The 20,481-nt window shown below is 37.7% G+C and overlaps 1 protein-coding gene across 2 annotated transcripts in view; it reads left to right on the top strand.

Moving 5' to 3' along the window:
- The window catches only part of RAPGEF6 (Rap guanine nucleotide exchange factor 6), a 181,626-nt gene that overhangs the window by 14,144 nt on the left and 147,001 nt on the right, over nucleotides 1-20,481 (top strand). For both annotated transcript variants that reach the window (XM_008142669.3, XM_028149018.2), the window contains exon 4: nucleotides 6,368-6,451. In XM_008142669.3, the coding sequence (XP_008140891.2) occupies nucleotides 6,368-6,451 (84 nt within the window). The remainder of the gene's footprint in view (nucleotides 1-6,367; nucleotides 6,452-20,481) is intronic.

Here is a 20,481-nt window from a genome sequence, read left to right as displayed (position 1 = left end):
CTGTAATACTGTCAACAATAAAATAAAATACACACACACACACACACTTGTGTAATTCCTACCCATGTGAACATGCAAAATATGCCAGGGCTCAAGAAGGGTCTAGTAAGTTTTCTTGGAAAGGTAATCTAGTTCTAATTTCTATCGCTGTCTATTATTTTTGCTTCTTTTGAATTCATACAGATAAAATCTTTCATCAGGCTTTTTTTTTTATTTTAATTTCACAAATGTCTGTATTTCTTCCATGTTTTTGCACTCATTCTTTTTTTGTTGTAGTTAATCCTCACCCAAGGATATTTTTCCCCATTGATTTTTAGAGAGAGTGGAAGGGAAGTAGGGAAGGAGAGAGAGAGAGAGAAAAAAACATCGATGTGTCTCACATCAATTGGTTGCCTCCTGCACACACTCTGACCAGGGCTGAAGATCGAACCTGAAACCTAGGTTCGTGCCCTTGACTAGGAATCTAACCTGCGACCCTTTGTTGCTCAGGTTGATGCTCTAACCACTGAGTAGCACTGGCCAGGGCTGCACTCATTCTTTTTCACTGCTTTATGGTATCTTGTTGTGTAAAAATAACACAATCTGTTTATCCTGTTAATATATATTTAGGTTGTTCCCAGTTTTTTATTATCATGAATAATAGTTTCTTTGAACATTTTGTTCATATCTTTTTATGCCCTTATTTACTCATTCCTGTTGGTCATATTCTTAGGAATAGAATTTTTGGAACCTCACATGTTCAAATTTAGGAGATTCTAACAGAATCTAACATGCATTTCATTTTGTTATCTCATTGTGATTTTATTTTACATTTCCCTGCTTAATGATGATGAATAATTTTCATATTTTTATGGGCTGTTTGGATAGCTCTTTCTGAAATTCTGTTTCAAGTTTTACCATATTTTAATTGGGTTGTATGTCTTATTTCTATAGATTTTTAGAAATTCTTTCTGAATTCTCTATTTAAGTTCTTTGTTGGATACTTATGTTGCATATATCTTCTCCCACTCTGTGGCTTTCCTTTTCACTCTATTAATGGCATCTTGAAGAAGAGAAATTCCTAACTTCCTCAATTTTTCCCTTTGTCATGAGTACTTTCCATATCTGATTAAAAACAAAAGCTATTCCTTCCTCAAGATTATTAAGATATTCTTTTTTTTTTTTTGCTACAGTGACCTCTTTTATTATATAGACTAGTGGCCCAGTGCACAGATTCATGCACATTGAAAGGAAATTAATTAGAAGGTTGCTTAGCCTTTTATATGTAGAGATTCAACTGGTATATAGGAATGGTATTGATTTTCATATCTTATTATTTGCACATTACATTTATCATTTCTAAACTATTTGCATGATTCATATGGGTTTTGATAGCTACATTCATTTGTTGATCCATTCATTTATTATTAAATATTTGTCTGCTACACATTATGCTAATCCTAATATAGAATAGTGAGAAGACAAAGTATTTGTTCTTATTGTGTAACATGTAGTGGAAGAGAGAGAGTTAATTAGGATAGTTACATATATTTAAGTTCCGTCAAAGAAAAATATAGCTATATAAATCATTGGGACAGAATTGAGAGCCCAGAAATAAACTTATATTTATGAACAGTTTTGCTACACTTGCAAGGTAACAGTTTTGTTATTTAAAAATGGCCTGTAGCTAAGATCTGTACACAAAGTGCATATAATATGATTGAGGATTAAAAGGAATCTCCAATGAACCGTTTATTTTTGATGAAGGTGCTAAAGCATTTCAGTGGTAAAAACACAGATTTTTCAACAAATGGTTCTTGGTTAGTTGAGGTTTTTTTTATATGCAGAAGGTTAATTTAGACCCTTTCCTTATAACATATACAACAATTAATGAGTGTTACTTTATGCCAATTAGAATAGCTATAGTCAAAAAGGTACCCATTAAATAGTCAGAAAGGTACCTTATACTATATACAGTAATTAATGAGATATCACTCCATACGCATTATAATAGCTACAGTAAAAAAGATAAACAGTAATGAACGTTGGCAAGGATATGGTAACACTTGGAATTCTCATATATTCGTGGTGAGGATGAAGAATGCTATGAACTTTTTAGGAAACAGTTCGGTAGTTTTTTAAAAAGTTAAGCAATTTCTACCATATGAACTATTAATTCTACTTTTACATATTTACCCAGGAGAAGTGAAAACGAATGTACATACAGAGACTGTACACAAATGCTTAGCCTAAAACTGGAAACAATCAAAATATCCAATGAATGAATAAATAAAATTTCGTATAGCCGTATAGCGGGATACTATTTGGCAATAAAAAGGAATAAAGTACTTATATATACTACAACAAGGACAAACTTCAAAAACATTATGCTAAGAAGAAGAAGCAAGATAGAAACACCACATATTATAAGATTCCATTTATATGAACTGTCCGGATAAGAGAAATTTATCTGTGGAGACAGAGCAGATTATTGGTTACCTGGGGGAAAGAGATTGATTGTAAAAAAGGCATAAGAGATCTCTTTGTGATGCCAAAAATGTTTTAAAATTGGATTGTGTTGATATTTGCACATTTCTTTTAAAACAAAAGTGTTCAGAATTGGTTATTACAGCCAGGCCTGTGTGACTCAGTAGTTGCATATAGACCCTGAACTAGGAGGTCGCTGGTTCAATTCCTGGTCAGGGCACATGACCATGTTTGGGTTCCATCCCCAGTAGGGGGCGTGCAGGAGGCAGCCCATCAATAATGTTTCTCTCTTATTGATGTTTCTATCTCTCTAACCCTCTCCCTTCATCTCTTTCTAAAAAATCAATAAAAACATATTTTTAAAAAACCAATTGGTAGTTACAAAATAGGCATAGGTCTGTAAGGCAAAGCATAGAGAATTTACTTAACAGTATTGTAATAACTATGATGCCATGTGGTTGCTTAAATTATTGGAACACTTTGCAACTTACATGAATGTCTATCTACTGTGCAGTATACCTGAAACTAATACAGTAGGTCCTCGGGTTACGTCGGAGATCCATTCCTACGATGCAACGTAACACGATTACGATTTTCGCCGTAAGTCGGAACCGACCTACATAAGCACCTACGTCACTCACATGGAGCACATACACAGCAGTAATGAAGTGAAACAGAAAAAAAATTTTAAAGAAAGATAACAATTCCTGACCTTTACTTGTGGTAAATAAATAATAAAAAACATAAAGCACATATGTACATACATTGAAATGACGGAACTTTTTTTTTTAAATAAAGAAATGGGAGGTGGCAACATAACCATGAAACGAAGTATATCACGTCCGACATAACCCAAGGACTGCCTGTATAAAAAAAGTGTTGAATACAAACTATAATTGAAAAATAAAATAAGCCCTGGCCAGGTGGCTCATTTGGTTAGAGTGTTATCACGTACAACAAAAGGTTGTGGGTTTGATTCCTAGTCAGGGCACATACCTACATTTTGGGTTCAATCTGATCAAGGTGCATATGGGAGGCAATCAAATGATGTTTCTCTCTCACATTGATGTTTCTCTATCTCTCTCTCTCTGTCCCTCTTCCCCTCTCTCTCAAATCAATTTAAAAATATCCTCAGGAGAGGATTAAAAAAAAAAGAAAAGGAAAAAAAACATGGAAACTGGAAAAAGAAGAGGACACAGCAAGAGAGGAACTTGGAGTGGCAGGTTGAGGCCACCCCTAAGAATTTTTGGTCTTTATTTTAGGAGCAGTATGAATCCTTTGATGGAGTAAAATCTGACAAGATTAAGTATGCCTCCGTTCTCTGGGCTAGATTATTCTTAGATTCATTTGCTTGCAAAGAGAAAGGAGGTAATAGGGCCCCACTTAACAAGTTCCACTTTCCTTGTGTTTTCTTATCAGCTGTATTGTGAACCATGCTCTGAGAGTGGAATTCTTTGCAAAGATCTGAACTGTTGCTGATTGATAAATTGGCATGTCTTTCGTCCTGTATAATAAAACCCTTATATGCAAATTGACTGAATGGTGGAACAACTGGTTGCTATGATGCACATTGACCACCAGGGGGCAGATGCTCTACACAGGGGGTAGCTCCTGCATTGAGCGTCTGCTCCCCAAGAGGGAGGCGGTTGGGAGCTGGGCTGCCAGCCAAGGCGGGTGCCAGCAGGGGTCCCCCCGATCGCCCCACCCACTGGTCACCCCACAGATCGGCCCTGATCGCCAGCCAGGCCTAGGGATCCTACCGTATATATTGGGAACAGTCGCTTAGATTTAAAAATTAAAACCTGGCAAGGCTACTCTAACACTGAAAAAACAGGATGATGCAGCAATGACATACATGCATGGACTCTGGCTTGCACTTTTGTGGTCAGCCCTTATTCTGACACTTATAACTGTGTGACAAAGCCAGTTCTTTCTGCTTCAGTTTTTCTACCCATAAGTTGGGGAAAATGGTATTACTGCCTCAGAAGGATCATGTTATGTATTACTTTTTATAATCAGGGCAAAAAAATGTAGCTGCCCGTACAACAGCAAGATGCCTTTCACCTGTATGAAAAGTATGGTCACTGGTGCATGCAGCGTTCCAGATTGCGAGAGGAATATCCGACTGCCAGTTTAGGCCCGATCCCCTAAACCAGCAGTTGGTCCCCAAGGGTGCAGGCCAGGCTGAGGGACACCCCCCCCCGTGCACAAATTTCATGCACCAGGCCTCTAGTATATATATATTTTTCCCCCTCAGAAAAGTTTATTACTTGTTCAGTATTTTTTCTTTTAATCCTCACTTGAGGATATGTTTTTATTGATCTTTTTATTTTTAGAGAGGGGGTGGGGGGAGAGAGAAAGAGAGAGAAAAAGAAAGAGAAACATCGGTCGGTTGCTTCTCAAATGGGATGGAATTCAAAACCTAGGTATTGTTCCCTGACCAGGAATCTAACCCGAAATCTTGTTGGTGTATGGGGCAACATTCTAACCAGCATGACTCTCTCAATGGTAGGAGTGAACTTCAGGATTTTTTCTGTATTTGTACTGGAATTTGCTGACAACTTTGTGACTATTTCAGCCATGTAAGATAAAAATTGGATGTTTGTCGTGGCATCCAGTCATAACTCTTATGTCTTGATTTGGACAAATTTTCCTTCATTGATTTCATTCCATCTTGATTTTGTAAAAGTCATATTTCAGAAGAATAAGTAAGTGGAATTTCTAAATAAAGAACCTTAAGTGGGAATTTTACAGCCATTTGCATCTTCCTTCAGTAAAAAGAGAAAGGGACATAAAGAACTTTCAAGTACCCACTGGAAAGTTGACAATATGTTTTTCTTTTGATGATAAGCAATTAGAATTGACCCAGAAAGCTTACCCTAGGTCAGTGACGGCGAACCTATGACACGCGTGTCAGCACTGACACGCGTAGCCATTTCTGATGACACGCAGCTGCTGAAGCGGCCGCATGCTGAGGATGAAACATTTGCGAAATAATGTTTTTTCCTCAAAGTGACACACTACCCGAGTTTTGGCGAAGTTTGACACACCAGTGTTTTGGCGAAGTTTGACACACCAAGCTCAAAAGGTTGCCCATCACTGCCCTAGGTGGTGTGTAGAATGGTTTGGGGGCCTGGGTTTCCAGATGGAGGATGGTACTACATTCATTGAGGACATAGAAAAGATCCATGCTTGAAGAAAATGATGATGAGGTAGATTTTAAACATGTTGAGTTTGAATCGTCTGTTAGATATACAAGATGACATGTCAAGTAGAGAGCCAGATAGATATACAGTTCTTAGCTCAAAGTAGAGATTTTTTTATAGATACTAGAATCTTCTTCATATTAAAGTTGATTGAAGACTTTAGGTATGGTAAAAAAAAGATATTTGAGAGAAAGAGATTAGTTTAGATTATAAACTAGCATCTAACAAGATTCTGGGTTTTTACTGGAGATTTAACTGAACTAAAATGCTGATGGACTTAAGTTATCTGATACTCTTTTATTTTATTCCTCAAACATAAAATGAGAGATTGGGCAAACATTCTTATGTCTTTCAGAATAACATTGAAAAGAAGTAAATTATTATCCAAATTTTGTTGAAAGTGAAGATACAACATTGATAAATGTATGCATTCCAAATAATATTGTCTTCAATATACAGAAAAATTATTAGAAGTAGAATTTCTAATATGCAGATATAGTACAATATTTAAGTTAATCTCCAGCATATGTGATGATCTAGTACACAAAAATGATGAATGTGAACATAGTCTGTGTTACTTAATTTGTAACGATTTGCAATTCTAGAATATATTTCATGTTCTATTTGTATTGAATCCATATACATGTGAATGTGTGTATTTATTTACTCATTTATTTACTTATTTATTTAAATAGTTCAGAAACTATTGCCAGATGTTGGTACATCCTGCTTTCTGGATCTGTGCTTATGAAAGACTCCATGGTCTTGCCTCCTTGCAGGTAAGTTTACATTTGGTGTTTAGTTCATGTGGCAGGCAAAATTAACATTATATCTATTTATTTTATCTCTTATGTTAAACTACTTTATGTAGGATGTGTATTTTTCTCTCATTAGGTGATAACATTTTATAAATGTCTTTGCTTATTGATAATTTGCAGTACTTGGCAAAAATCAATGGATATTTCATATTCCTTTATTTTAAAAAAAATATTTTTTTATTGATTTCAGAAAGGAAGGGAGAGGGAGAGAGAGATAGAAATATTAATGATGAGAGAGAATCATTGATCAACTGCCTTCTGCACACCCCACACTGTGGACTGAGCCTGAAACCCGGGTATGTGCCCTGACTGTGAATTGAACCATGACCTTCTGGTTCATAAGTCAATGCTCTACCACTAAACCACGCTGGCCAGGCAATATTTTGTATTTCTGAGGAAACATATGTCTTTAAGTTTACACCATGACATATATCTTATTCCTGTTTGATCTTTAGTTTTTTATGTGAAATTTGATCTGATTTATCTAATGGTTTCTGGATACATTGCTCTTAATGGTTATATAGAGAGGCACTATATCTTAATAGTTAAGAAATTGGTTTTTAGAGAAAGGCAAACGAGATATAATAATCCTGATTTTATCACTTATTAGTGATCTGACTTTGGGCAAATTTTAGTTTCTTGACACTAAAATGAGGATAATAATAGTGCCTACTTAAGTGTCTTATGAGATTGGCAGGCTACTACTCAAAGGTCTCAACAGAAGTCTATAGACATTGATACTCTAGAGCCAGATTACCTGAGTTCATATCTGCACTTCACTACTCCTTGAGCAAATTACTTAATCCCTTTGTGCCTTACACATTTGTAAAATAAGGACAATAATAGAACCTATTTCATAGGCTAGTTTTGAGGAATAAATGAGTTACTATGTAGTAAAGCTCTTAGAACATTGCCTGGCTGTTAATAAGTAATTGGTAATTATCAAGATAGTTGTATTACCATTTGTTCTGACAGTAATTCTTAATATTGTGGGGCCTCAAATTATGGTTTGGTGACATAAAATTAATTTTTTTAGTGACTTTTTTCCAATAATGTTGAGAAGAGATTTTTTCTTTTCTTTTTTTCCCCTTTATTGATTAAGGTATTACATGCGTGTTCTTATCTCCCCATTGCTCTCCCACTCCCCCCCCCCCACTCATGCCCTCACCTCCCTGGTGTCTGTGTCCATTGGTTAGGCTTATATGCATGCATACAAGTCCTTTGGTTGATATTTCTCCCTTACCCCCACCCTCCCCTACCTTCCCTCTGAGGTTTGACGGTCTGATCGATGCTTCTCTGTCTCTGAATCTGTTTTTGTTCATCAGTTTATGTTGTTCATTACATTCCACAAATGAGTGAGATCATATGATATTTATCTTTCTCTAACTGCCTTATTTTGCTTAGCATAATGCTCTCCAGTTCCATCCATGCTGTTGCAAATTGTAAGAATTCCTTCTTTTTTACCTCAGCATAGTATTCCATTGTGTAGATATACCTCAGTTTTTTAATCCACTCATCTGCTGATGGGCACTTAGGCTGTTTCCAAATCTTAGCTATGGTAAATTGTGCCGCTGTGAACATAGGGGTGCATATATCCTTTCTGATTGGTATTTCTAGTTTCTTGGGATATATTCCTAGAAGTGGGATTGCTGGGTCAAATGGGAGTTCCATTTTTAGTTTTTTGAGGAAACTCCATACTGTTCTCCACAGTGGCTGCACCAGTCTGCATTCCCACCAGCAGTGCAGGAGGATTCCCTTTTAGAGAAGAGATTTTTGATCTTTTAAGAAAGTAAGACTTCTGATTACAACTAAATTAACTTAGTTGCAAACCTATTAAATTTAAGTATCAAGGTACAGTTTCCTCAATAGATGGTATGGGACATAATAGTTTTGATACCATTTTAAAGTCTTATCATGAGACCTAAAAGTCTCCATTATTGGCCTTTGGTTAAATGAAATCTGGGTTTCTTGAGTAGTAGAATAAAACATAGTTGACTGTTTTTACAAATAAAATAACATAGTTGGTCTTGGTTATTTAAGGAATAGTGCCATATCAGAGACTCAGTGTTGGTCTCTACTGTTGACAGATTAAGTACCCAGCAGCAGTGGGGTGGCTGGGGAAAGAGCTTGATTGACACCCAAAGAGCATGTCATTTTGTTAAACTGATTACTAAAAGCTGCCTCTACAGTGGATACCCTTTGGGCTTTCACATGGGGTGCAGAAAATCTTCAAAGCCCATTCTGAAAGAGATCCTTCTACCTATCTCTTCCCAGACTTCTTTGTTACCAGTCTTCTAATCCTGTTCTTTCCACGTCCCTGACCATTCAACCAAACCATTAGTAATTGCCCATGAGTCTATTTAGTTCTATAATTTTGACCATCTTTCAGTTCAGACAAAATGAACAGATGTATTGCTTGAAGTTCTGTTCCCTAGGAGGATTTTCCTTCACCATCTTCCTCCAGGGTTACCTCTGAGTGGGGCTATCCACTTTTGGGTGGTGTCACCTCTTTGTGCAGACTCATTTGTAAAACAGGCTCAAGTTTTTCCTTCTTCAGTCAACTGATCATAAGGAATTCCTCAGGTGGGCATAGATACAGATTGAGGGAGGAGGCAGTGCAGCAGGAGTTGGTGTTGAAGGAGTCTGAGCCACCTGATCATGCAAGATATCTTGGACCTGAGTAAACTCAGTCTCTTATATACCATATTTATTTGATAATAGATTGCTAGCTACTTCTCATGCCCAACCCTTATGGCTAGTTCGCAGTTCCTGATGGGAAGTTCAGGCTACATAGTCACCTGATACTCCATTCGTGATTAGACTTTCAGTCTCTCCCAAAACCCAGTAGCAAGCCAGAAGTGTGTTCCTGAAAAGCAGTAAGTACTCACTTAACATTGTAGAAATTTTTTGGAAACTGTTACTTTAAGTGAAATGACAAAACAAACCAGCTTTATCGTAGGCTAATTGATATATACAAGAATTAAGTTTTTCTGGCTTATTTCTGGCCACAGAAATATCACTAACCTTCTAAATAAAAACCCAAAACACTTCTAATATTAAATATTGAAACATACTGGTATGTATGCTATACATACATTTAAGAAAGAGTAACGAAAATAAATAAGGTTATTTTTTTTCTAACCTGCTTATATCAGTTCAGGGTCACAGATGGCCAGAACCTATCCTGGCAACTCAGGGTACTAGGTGGAAACTCACCCTTCCATCGCACACACTCACTCAGACTGGGACAGTGTAGACATGCTAATTAATCTAACATACACGCACATCTTTTGGACATGAAAGTAAACTGGAGTACCTGAGGAGAAGATGCAAACAGTGATTCCTGCCAGGAATCAGTAATTTCTTTTTTACCTCATTAGCATTATAATGAAATTATACTGAATAAAATGACATTATTTGAGGGCCTGCTATGGTTATTTTAGAAGAGGGCATTTGGTCTGCACTGTCATTGACATGCTAGTGCTTGTGAGAAGCTCCAGAGCGCATCCCTATTTACCATGAACACTAAAGTTATCATTGGATATGCTGGACCATAAAGCCCAGTGATACAGTGACTTATACTGATTCTGAACTACAGGAAGTTTTGTGGGCTACTTTGAAGATGGGGTGCTCAATATATATTAGTTCCTAAATAAAGAAATAACCAAGTATTGTGTCTCTTTTTTGGTGATGGTGCCTAATCAACTTGGAGGACATATCCTGTCATGCCCCAAATTACAGAACTCACAGAAATTTCACTGAGGGGGTCGGCCCTTGAATTTTTATGGTGTTTATCTCCTAAACACTAATTTGCCTGTATTTTAATAAAGCATCTATATACACTTATTTATTTTATAATGATTTTTTATGTAATTTAAACCAGTAAAATATATTTTACAATTTACTATAACCAAAGGACAAAAGTAATATAATAAATCCATACTAAATTTAAATAGCTTTTGAAATGAATTTAGTTTTTTCCAGATTTGAGTTCACTTTGTAGTTGTCAACAGTAAAATCTCAGTAAGCTCAAGAAAGCAAGGATTTCATTACATGTGATGTTTAAATAAAATTGAATGCATGTGTTTATTTATGCAGGACATACGCATTGATTGTCATCTCTATATAAGACACAGGCATTAAAACAAAAAAAGATTGACTTGCCTTGCATTCAGATAACCGCTTTGTTTGAAAAGGGCCAACATGTTGTGTGACATAGAAAGAAATTTTCTTGGGGAGGCAGTTTTGGAAATAGATTCTACAGATAAGCAGGAATAGGTAGGCAAAAAAGGGAGGGAACCAGCATTTCAGTTGAATTTCTCAAGCTCTGAGGCATTAATTTATTTAGAAAACATTTTTTGAGGTGCCTGCATGTGTCAGACATTCTGCTAGTTATTGGGGTTGGGAAAGGTTTTCACCTTTAAGTAGCATTGTCTATTTTCTAAAGACAGATTTTTTTTTGACAAAGTAATAAATTTGTACTATTCAAAAGTTAAAACAGGCCCTGGCCAGTTTGGCTCAGTGGATAGAGTGTCGGCCTATGGTCCTAGGTTTGTTTCCGGTCAAGGGCACATGCCCGGGTTGCGGGCTTGATCCCTAGTGGGTGGCGTGCAGGAGGCAGCCGATCGATGGTTCTCTCTCATCATTGATGTTTTTATCTCTCCCTCTCCCTACCTCTTTGAAATCAATAAAAATATATTTTTTTAAAAAGTAAAAGAATATAACAAGTATTTTAAGAAGTATTATTCCCACTATTATTGTCATCCACACCATTAAACTAATTTTCATAAATAACTAACCATTTTTATTAATATCTTTCGCATATCTTTCTAGTGTCTAATATATATTTGAACTAAAACCAGTATTTATACTTATTTTTCCTATTTCTGACCCAAAAAGAAATATTGCTTTGTGGTTTCAACTCGTTTATTTTGAAGTAGATGGGAAAAGTGAATGTTTATTAATTTCTGTGAGTTACTATAAATTGAACATTTGCCTAATCACTACCAAGATCAAGAAATTAATATTGTCAGCATTGTAGAAGCTGAGTTTTCTCAAATCAGCTCTTTGAGAAAGTATGTCTTTTCTCAGATCAGCTCTCCTCCTCCCCCAAAGATCATCCATCACTTTCCTAAGTTTTAATCAGTCTTGACTATCTGTCAAGTTTTAGCCTGAGGTCATGCAACCTAACATTGTAGTTTGGTTTTGTTATTTTCAATCTTAATATGAATGTAAACATGCAGTATTCTTTTATGTATGGCTTCTTTGGTCCAATACTGTGTTTCTCAGATTCATCTGTGTTGTTGTAGGTAGTTATAGTTCATTCTTTCTTATTGCTTAGCATTTTATTGTTTGTGTTGTTGAGGGCCATTATTAGTAAAGTAGCTGTGAACATTTTTGTGCATTTGATCCACATGTGCATACATTTCTGTACAATATACCTAGGGTTTGTCTATATTCAGATCTCATTGTTCATTTGCAAGTTGTGTTCAAAAGTGGATGTACCAATTTACACATCCACCAGCAGTGTATGAGAATTCCTGTTGTTTCACATTCTCACCAACATGTAGTAATGTCAGTCTTTTTATTTTTAATATTTTTGATGGATTAATGTTAGCTATTCTGTTGAGAATATCTGTATATATATCTCATACTTTTGATATGTATATTATTGATTGCTGATGAGTGAGTACATTTGCATAACCTCTTTTGTAAAGTGCTTTTTAAAATTTGCTCTCCATTTTTCTAATGCATTGTCTTTTGTTATTGAGAGGTAGTAATTCTTTGCATATGTTCTGAATAAGAGTCCTTGATTGGTTATGTATGCTGCAAATATCTTTTCCCCACTCTGTGCCTACATTATTCATTCTCATGAACACAGGTTCTTAACTCTAATATAGAGCTATTCAGTCTTTTCCTTTGTGTCTTTGCTTAAGAAATATTTCTGTACCTGAGGATATTTTCCTTTATTTTTTTCTAGAACTTCTCTTGTTTTCCTTTCACATCTACATCTATAGTCTACTTAAAATTAAATTTTGAGCATGATATAATGTTGCATGGTTTTCCATATGGATTCCTGTATGTCCTTTTCCAACTTTAATTCAATGCCACCATTTTTGTAAATCAAATATCCATATATTTGTGTGCCTGTTTCTGGGCTCCTACTAATCTATCCATTATATTTTGTCTATCCTTGAATCCTACACTGTAGCTTTATAATGTAAGGGAGAGAAAATTTCCTTCTACCCTTCTAGTTTCTTTGGCTGGTTTAATCAAAACAATGTAGGTTAACAGGAGAAAAACAAATATAATTATACACAAGGGCCCCACAAAGGACAGTTGAAGTGTATATGTTAATCTGAGTTAAGGAATGGGATAGGGGCCCATGTCTTCAAAGGAGAGAAAGGTAATTCACAGGATAATAAAAACAGGTGTTTAGTAATTAGATGTTTGTCCTAACATACAGATAGATTGTTCAGATAAAAAGTTACATCTAGTAATAGCTCTTTTTCTGGGGCAGGCACCCTATCTAAATTCTTTTAGGTAATTAAGAGGTGAGCCTGCTGAGTCTAGATTGCCTTCAGCTTAAAATAATTCACATGCCAAAGTGATGCATTTTGGAAATTCATTCTGAAGAGTTGAAATAATTTGGAAGTTTAATTTATCAGGTTTTTTTTTCTTTAATTTGCTGTGATTTTGTTGTTATATGTAAGAAATCTTTATTAACCTAAGGTCACACAGAATTTTTTTCTGTGATTCCTTCTGAAAGTGTTATAATGTCGATGTAAGAACATCCAAAATGTGTGTGTGTGTGGACACAATACAGCTCCAGGTGTTAGACCAATGGGGTCAGACCAGACCTGGGGTCAGCAACCTGAGCACTTGAGTTCTGGATAGAAAATAATTCAGAGACAAGAAAGACTTCAACTGTAAGAAAACAGCCTATCTAATAAAGAGGGAATATCCAAATTGACTGTCACACTAACAAAATGGCTGTGGAGGCATGGATTTCATAACACAAGATCACTGTGTCCACAGCAGAGGCAGGGATCAAGTAACACAAGATGGCTGTGCCCACAGCTGAGGCCGAGTTCCCTTAACGAGCAATCAGCAGGGACCTGAGGCTGCGCCCCCTGCCTGGTGGGGCTTGACAGGGGACCTCAAGCTGCACCCCCTGCCCCAACACCAGGCTGGGGGACCTCAGGCCGCGCCCCCACCCACCCAGCAGGACTTGACAGGGGACCTCAGGCCGCATCCCCCGCCCAGTGGAGCTTGAAGGGGGACTTCAGGTCACGCCCCCCCCCCACCCCAGCACCAGGCCAGGGAACCTCAGGCCATGCCCCCCGCCCAGTGGGGCTTGACAGGGGACCTCAAGGCGCACCCCTCACCCTGGCCCGGGCAGGGGGACCTGAGGCTGTGCTTCCCGCCCCAGCGCTGGACCGGGGGACCTGAGGCTGCGCTCCCCGCCCATAGGGCTTGACAGGGGACCTCAAGGTGCACTCCCCACCCTGGCCCTGGAAGGGGAACCTGAGGCCGTACCCCCTGCCCTGGTGCCGGGCTGGGGGACCTGAGGCCGTGTCCCCCACCCAGCAGGGCTTGACAGGTGGGGCCAGCCAGGTCTGGATCTAGCCCAATAGGGGTGGGGCCGGCAGGGTCTGGGTCTCGCGCAATTTTGAGGCTCATGTGGGTGGGCGGGGATTTTTTTGACTCTGGTTCCCATGGCGCACCCCAGACTCTGACAGGAGGAAGATTTCATACACATTTTACTAATTTTCTTTCATCTCTGACACTTCTATTATAGAGAAAGGGCAAATAGCAATATTAAAATATTTCTTCTAACTCCCTTTTAATGTGCATGAATTTTGTGCACCAGGTCACTAGTTTATTTATAAAATCACAGAGGTAGAAGAAGTACTTCATAGAAGAAATGGGCTTAGGAAACAAGTTATAAAAGCAAAGGCCCTTCTAGCTTAGAAATTAGGAAGGTCGAAGTGAAGTGCCTGGTGGTGGGGGAAGGTAAAGGTGCAGGCATGCTCTCAGGAGGGAGAGCTTGCTGGGTCCTCAGTCCTAAGGGTTTTAAGGGTGGAGATTTTAGGAGAGATCCCAGGGGATATCTCAGTAGTATATTCATCAGTTTTCCAGGTGTGTCCTTTCAGGTTAGGGGTCTCCACTGATTGATTATTTGGCCCCAGGGCAGGAGGTCATTATTCAATGTAGCTGGTCCTGAAGTGTGGCATTGTTTATCTGGTTTAGCTGCTTTTCTGGGCCTGGAGCTGAAATACAACTGAGGCCTAGATGTTATCTCTAGGGAGGAAAGGTCATGGTGTCCAAACTGCATGACCAGTGATATGCTAGGGGAGAAATGAGGTCCCATCCCTCAATTGTCCTTTGTTAGGCACTCAGAACTTTCTGTCCTGGTGACCTTCTGTACCTGGCCCAAGGTCCTTTCTCTGCTTATGTCTGTCTAACTGCCTACCACAAACCTACCACAAACCTTTTTATAGGCCTGGGGAATGACTACCTACCATGACCTGCCCAGTTAGGAATTTATGATCAAATCACCCTGTGAGGTTACTTTAACAGCGCCTTTTTGGTCCACACTATTATGTATTTTGAGCTATTTTTTTTTTTACATGGTATGATATATAGATAGAATTTTGTCTTTTTATCTATGCATATCAGTTGTTCCAACATCTGTTGGCCTAACTTTAATTGACCATATATTTGTGGGTCTATTTCCCAAATCTTTACTTATTTTCATTAATTTATTTTTCTATCTGGTTGCAGAACCACATTATCCTGATGACTGTAGTTTTATAATAAATCACAAACTAAGGTAGTATGGGTCCTCCAACTTTGCCAAATTGTTTTGGTTAGTATAGGTTCTTTGCGCTTACATATAAATTTTGGAATCAGTTTTTTTGGAATTAGTCTACCAAATTGTGGGAGTTTCCCTCTATTTCTTGTTTACTGATAGTTTTTATTATGAATGGATATTCTGCTTTGTCAAATGCTTCTTCTGCATCTATTGATATCCAATTTTTCTTTTTTAGTCTGTTGATGTGGTGGATTACATTTAATTGATTTTTGAATGTTGAACCAGCCTCACATACCTAGGAAAATCCCACTTGGTTGTGTTGTATAATTCTTTTTATACATCCCTGCCATATCTGAATCTGGTTCTTAAGCTTGCTCTGTCTTCCAACTGTGTATTTTGCCCTTTAGTATCCCTTTTAATTCTTTTCTTGATAGTTGGACATCAGGTACTAGGCAAAAGGAATTGCTGTAAATAGGCCTTTAGAAATGTGCTAGTAAGGTGTAGGGAGAGGGGAAGCATTTGATAGTCCTGTGATTAGGACTTAGTTGTTTAGTGAGCCTTTGCCTCTGGACTGTGAACTTCAGTTTGGGTTTGGGTTTCTGTGGGGGTTTTTGCCTTTACTAGTAGGTGAGACAGGATAGCTAGAATGAGCTGGCATTAGGTATTTTCCTCTCTCCATATGGAAGACTAGAGCCAACTTGAAATGGGTATTTTCCTTTTTGCAGATCTATTAGTCTCTAAGAGAATAGTTTCTCTTAATGGCAGACCTTGCTGTGGCATGTTTCAAAATAGCTCCTTTTCCCTTCCCCTTGCCAGGAACACAAGGGGCTTTTTCTCTCTTATTCACTGTGGGAACCTGGTAGAAATCCATAGGGTAAAACTCAAGTAAGTTTGAAGGCCCCTTCAATGACCTGCATCTCACTGGAGTTTTGTTTTTGTTTTTTTTAAAATACATTTTTATTGATTTCAGAGAGGGATATTGGGGGGGAGGTAGAAACATTAGTGATGAGAGAGAACCATTGATCAGCTGCCTCCTGCACACCCCTTACTGGGGATTGAGCCCACAATCCAAGTATGTACCGTGACCGGAAATCGAACCGTGACCTCCTAGTTCATAAATTGATGCTCAACCATTGACCCATGCCAGCCGAGTAGGACTTTTAACTCTCGGAGTTGTGTACTCTGAGTTTCCAGCAGTTCGTTAATTACAGTTTGATTTTCCCTATCTTGGCACTAGTTCTCTTGGAGATTATGCTCTAAATTGTGATTCTCTTTATTCATCTGTCATTTTCTCCAATTTGTAGACAGCATTTTTTGCCCTTATTACCTCACTTCTCTTACAGATCTACTAGGAAGAACGGTAATTGATTTTACAGTTTGTTCAGCTTTTTACTTATTATTAGCACAGAGTGCAATTTCCAATATTTTTACATGCCAGACAGGAAACTGGATGTCCAGAAATATTTAGAATCTACGGATTAATTTGGGGAAACTTGCAGTCTTAACAGTATTGCATCTTCCAATCTATGAACATGGATTGTTTCTATATATAGTTATATCTTCTTTAATTTCTCAGTAATATTTTTCATTTTTCAGTGTATACATCTTACATTTTTGTTAAATTATTCCAAAATATCGTTTTCTTTTTGATACCTTCTGAATGACATTGTTTTCTTAATTTTCTTTTAGGTATTGCTAATATAGAGAAATATAATTGTTTTTTATGTGTTGATCTTATATCCTATGACCTTGACATACTCTAAGTTCTAGTGGTTTAGTTTATAGGTCCTTAGAGTTTTCGATATATAGGATCACTTGTCTTTGGTAAAGACTGCTTTATGTCTTCCTTTCCATATGTATGCCTTTAATGTCTTTTCTTGCTTTATTACACTGGCTAGAATCTGCAGTTCAATGTTGGTTTGAAGTAGTGAGAGTAGACAGTCTTGCCTTATTCATGATGCATATGTTATCTCTAGAATAACTGTTAATGTAACAAAAATTCATATATTTTTTAAATATATATTTTTATTGACTTCAGAGAGGAAGGAAGAGGGAGAGAGAGTAAGAAACATCAATGAGAGAGAATCATTGATCGGCTGCCTCCTGCATGCCCCCTACTGGGGATGGAGCTGCAACCCAGGCATGTGACCTTGACTGGAATCAAACTCAGGACCCTTCAGCTCTATCCACTGAGCCAGCTAGGACCCAAAATTTATATTTAAAAATCATCAACAGAATTAAAATGGTACACTAAAAAATACATTTAATAGAAGTGATGGAAATAGTGAAGGAACAGAGGAACAAAAAAGATGAGGCATTCACAAAATAAATATGATAATGGCAAACATAATGCAACCACATCAATAATTTTATTATGAATACATGGTCTAGACAGTCCAGTCAAACAGTAGAGATAAGCTCGGCTGGTGTGACTCAGTGGTTGAGCATGGACCTATAAACCAGGAAGTCACAGTTCAATTCCTAGTCAGGGCACATGCCCAGGTTGGGGACTAACTCCCCAGTGTGGCGTGTGCAGGCGGCAGCCAATCAGTGATTCTCTCTCATCATTGATGTTTTTATTTCATCTCGAAAATCTTCCTTCCTCTCGAAAATCAATAAAAAATACATATTTTTTAAAAGTTAGAGATGATCAGGTTCTATGACAATCTAAGATTTAATTATGTGCTGTCTACAGGAAATCCTTTACTTTTCTAAGCATAAAGATGTTGAAAGTAAAAGGATGGAAGAGGATTTACTAGGTAAATTGTATTCATAAGAAAACTAGACTAACTGTTGAAACCTTCTGATGTTCTCTATTGCAGCTGTGTCATTCTTCATTTCCTCTTGATTTTTACTCATATTGGTGTATTTCTCATTCAAGCTCCTTATAATTCTTCCTGAGTTGCATGTAATTCCCATTCAGATGTTTGAGCATCCTTATAAGCATTACTCTGAATTCTTTCTCTGACAAATTACTTGCCTCCATTTCATTTAGCTCCTTTTCTGGTGATTCCTCCTTTTCTTTCATTTGGGGATTGTTTGTTTGTCTCCTCATTTTTGCTATTCCTTTGTATTTGTTTCTATGTATTAGATCAAACTGCTATGCCACCCAGATTTTTTGGGTTGGTCTTATGTAATAGATATTTTGTGAGACCCAGTGGTGCAGTCTCTCAGCTCTCCTGGGCTGGGTGTTTTAGGGAGGCCCCCTACTTGAGATATTTGTGTTCTCCTTTTGTAGTTGGGTCTTGAATGTTATTGTCCGGTTTGTGGATGGAGTCTCCTCTCAGGGTATCTGATTATGTGGCTTACTTCTTACCACATCATGCCAGCCGTTGTGGAGGTGCTGACCAAACAGCACAAAATACAATATAAGACAAGACATGACACAGAAGGAACAGAACATGAATGTACACAAGACCCCTATAGCCCCAACAAAAGTAACATCAGAAAGAATATATACACCCCTATATCCATAGCAGCGCAATTTATAATAGCTAAGATTTGGAAACAGCCTAAGTGCCCATCAGCAGGTAAGTGGATTAAAAAAACAAGATACATTTACACAATGGAATACTATACGGCAATAAAAAAGAAAGAACTCTTACCATTTGGGGGTCCTGGGTTCGATTCTTCTAGTACAGCATCGATGGACCTGGAGAGTATTATGCTAAGCAAAATAAGCCAGTTAGAGAAAGGTAAATATCACATGATCTCACTCATATGTGGAATCTAATGAACCAAATAAACTGATGAACAAAAATAGACCCAGAGACATAGAAGCATGAACAGACTGTTGAACCTCAGATGGAAGGCAGGGAGGAAGGAAGAGGGGGAGAGAGGTAGAAATATCAATGATGAGAGAAAATCATTGATTGGCTGCCTCCTGCATGCTCCCCACTTGGGCTCAAGCCCACAACCTGGGCATGTGCCCTTGACTGGACTCGAACCTGGGACCCTTGAGTCTGCAGGTCGACGCTCTATCCACTGAGCCAGACCAGCTAGGTCAAAATCCAGTAATATATTAAAAGTATTGGACACTGAACAAGTTGTGGTTATTATAGAAATGCAAGGAAGTTTAACATCATAAATCAATTTATATAATATATTCTTTTAGTAAAATAATGGACAAAAACCATATGATCTTTTTCAGTAAACAGAAAAAATTTTGACAAAATTTAAAACTTGTTCATAATAAAATACTTTAAACCTACTAAATTTACAGAAGGAAACTTCCTAACTATCATGTAGGGCACGTACAAAAATTTTATTGCTGTGAGAATTTTATAATTTGCATTTTTTATTTATGTCATTCATTTCTAATACTTTTATTTATGGTGTTATAGTAAGGTCTTTTTTTTTTTTCTGTTTTGCTATCTGTTTTTTTCATCACAATTTACAGAAAGTGCTATCTTTCCCCCCGTTGAATTGCCTTGATACTTTCATCAAAAATTAATTGAACATGTATGTGTGGGTCTGATTTTGTTCTATCCTTTTTCATTGCTCTATAAGTTGATTCGATGCTATACTATCTGAAGTATTCTAGATTTACATTATATCTTGAAATTTCATAATATAAATATTCCAGTTTTGTTCTTGTTTTTCCAAAATTGTTTTAGCTATTTTAGGTTTACATTTTTATGTAAATTTTGGAGTTTTGTCATTTCCCTAAGGCAACTTTTTTATTGCATTTAATATGTAGAACAACCCATAAACAGTATATATCTCATTTTATTTGGGTCATCTTTAATTTCTCTCTGCATGTTTGTAGTTTTTTAGGGGTCTTGTGCATCTATACTAATAAAAGCCTAGGTGGCCTTCGCGCCCTCGTGCGACGCCCTCACATCACAAGATAGCCACCCCCAGGTCGTCACAAGATGGCCACCACAAGATGGCCACTCCCATGTTGTCACAAGATGGCCGGCAGGGGAGGGCAGTTGGGGACCATTGGGCCAGCAGGGGAGGGCAGTTGGGGGTGATCAGGCTGGCAGGGGAGCAGTTAGGCATCAATCAGGCCAGCAGGGGAGTGGTTAGGGGGCGATCAGACTGGCAGGCAGAAGTGGTTAGGAGCAATCAGGCAGGCAGGCAGGCGATTGGTTAGGAGCCAGCAGTCCCAGATTGTGAGAGGGATGTCCCAGATTGGAGAGGGTGCAGGCTGGGCTGAGGGATACCCCTC

The sequence above is a fragment of the Eptesicus fuscus genome, chromosome 6 (assembly GCF_027574615.1).
Source record: "Eptesicus fuscus isolate TK198812 chromosome 6, DD_ASM_mEF_20220401, whole genome shotgun sequence".
NCBI classification, from domain to species: Eukaryota; Metazoa; Chordata; class Mammalia; order Chiroptera; family Vespertilionidae; genus Eptesicus; species Eptesicus fuscus.
Note: the sequence above shows the minus strand (reverse complement) of the source record. Positions and strands in the feature narration are given on the sequence as shown.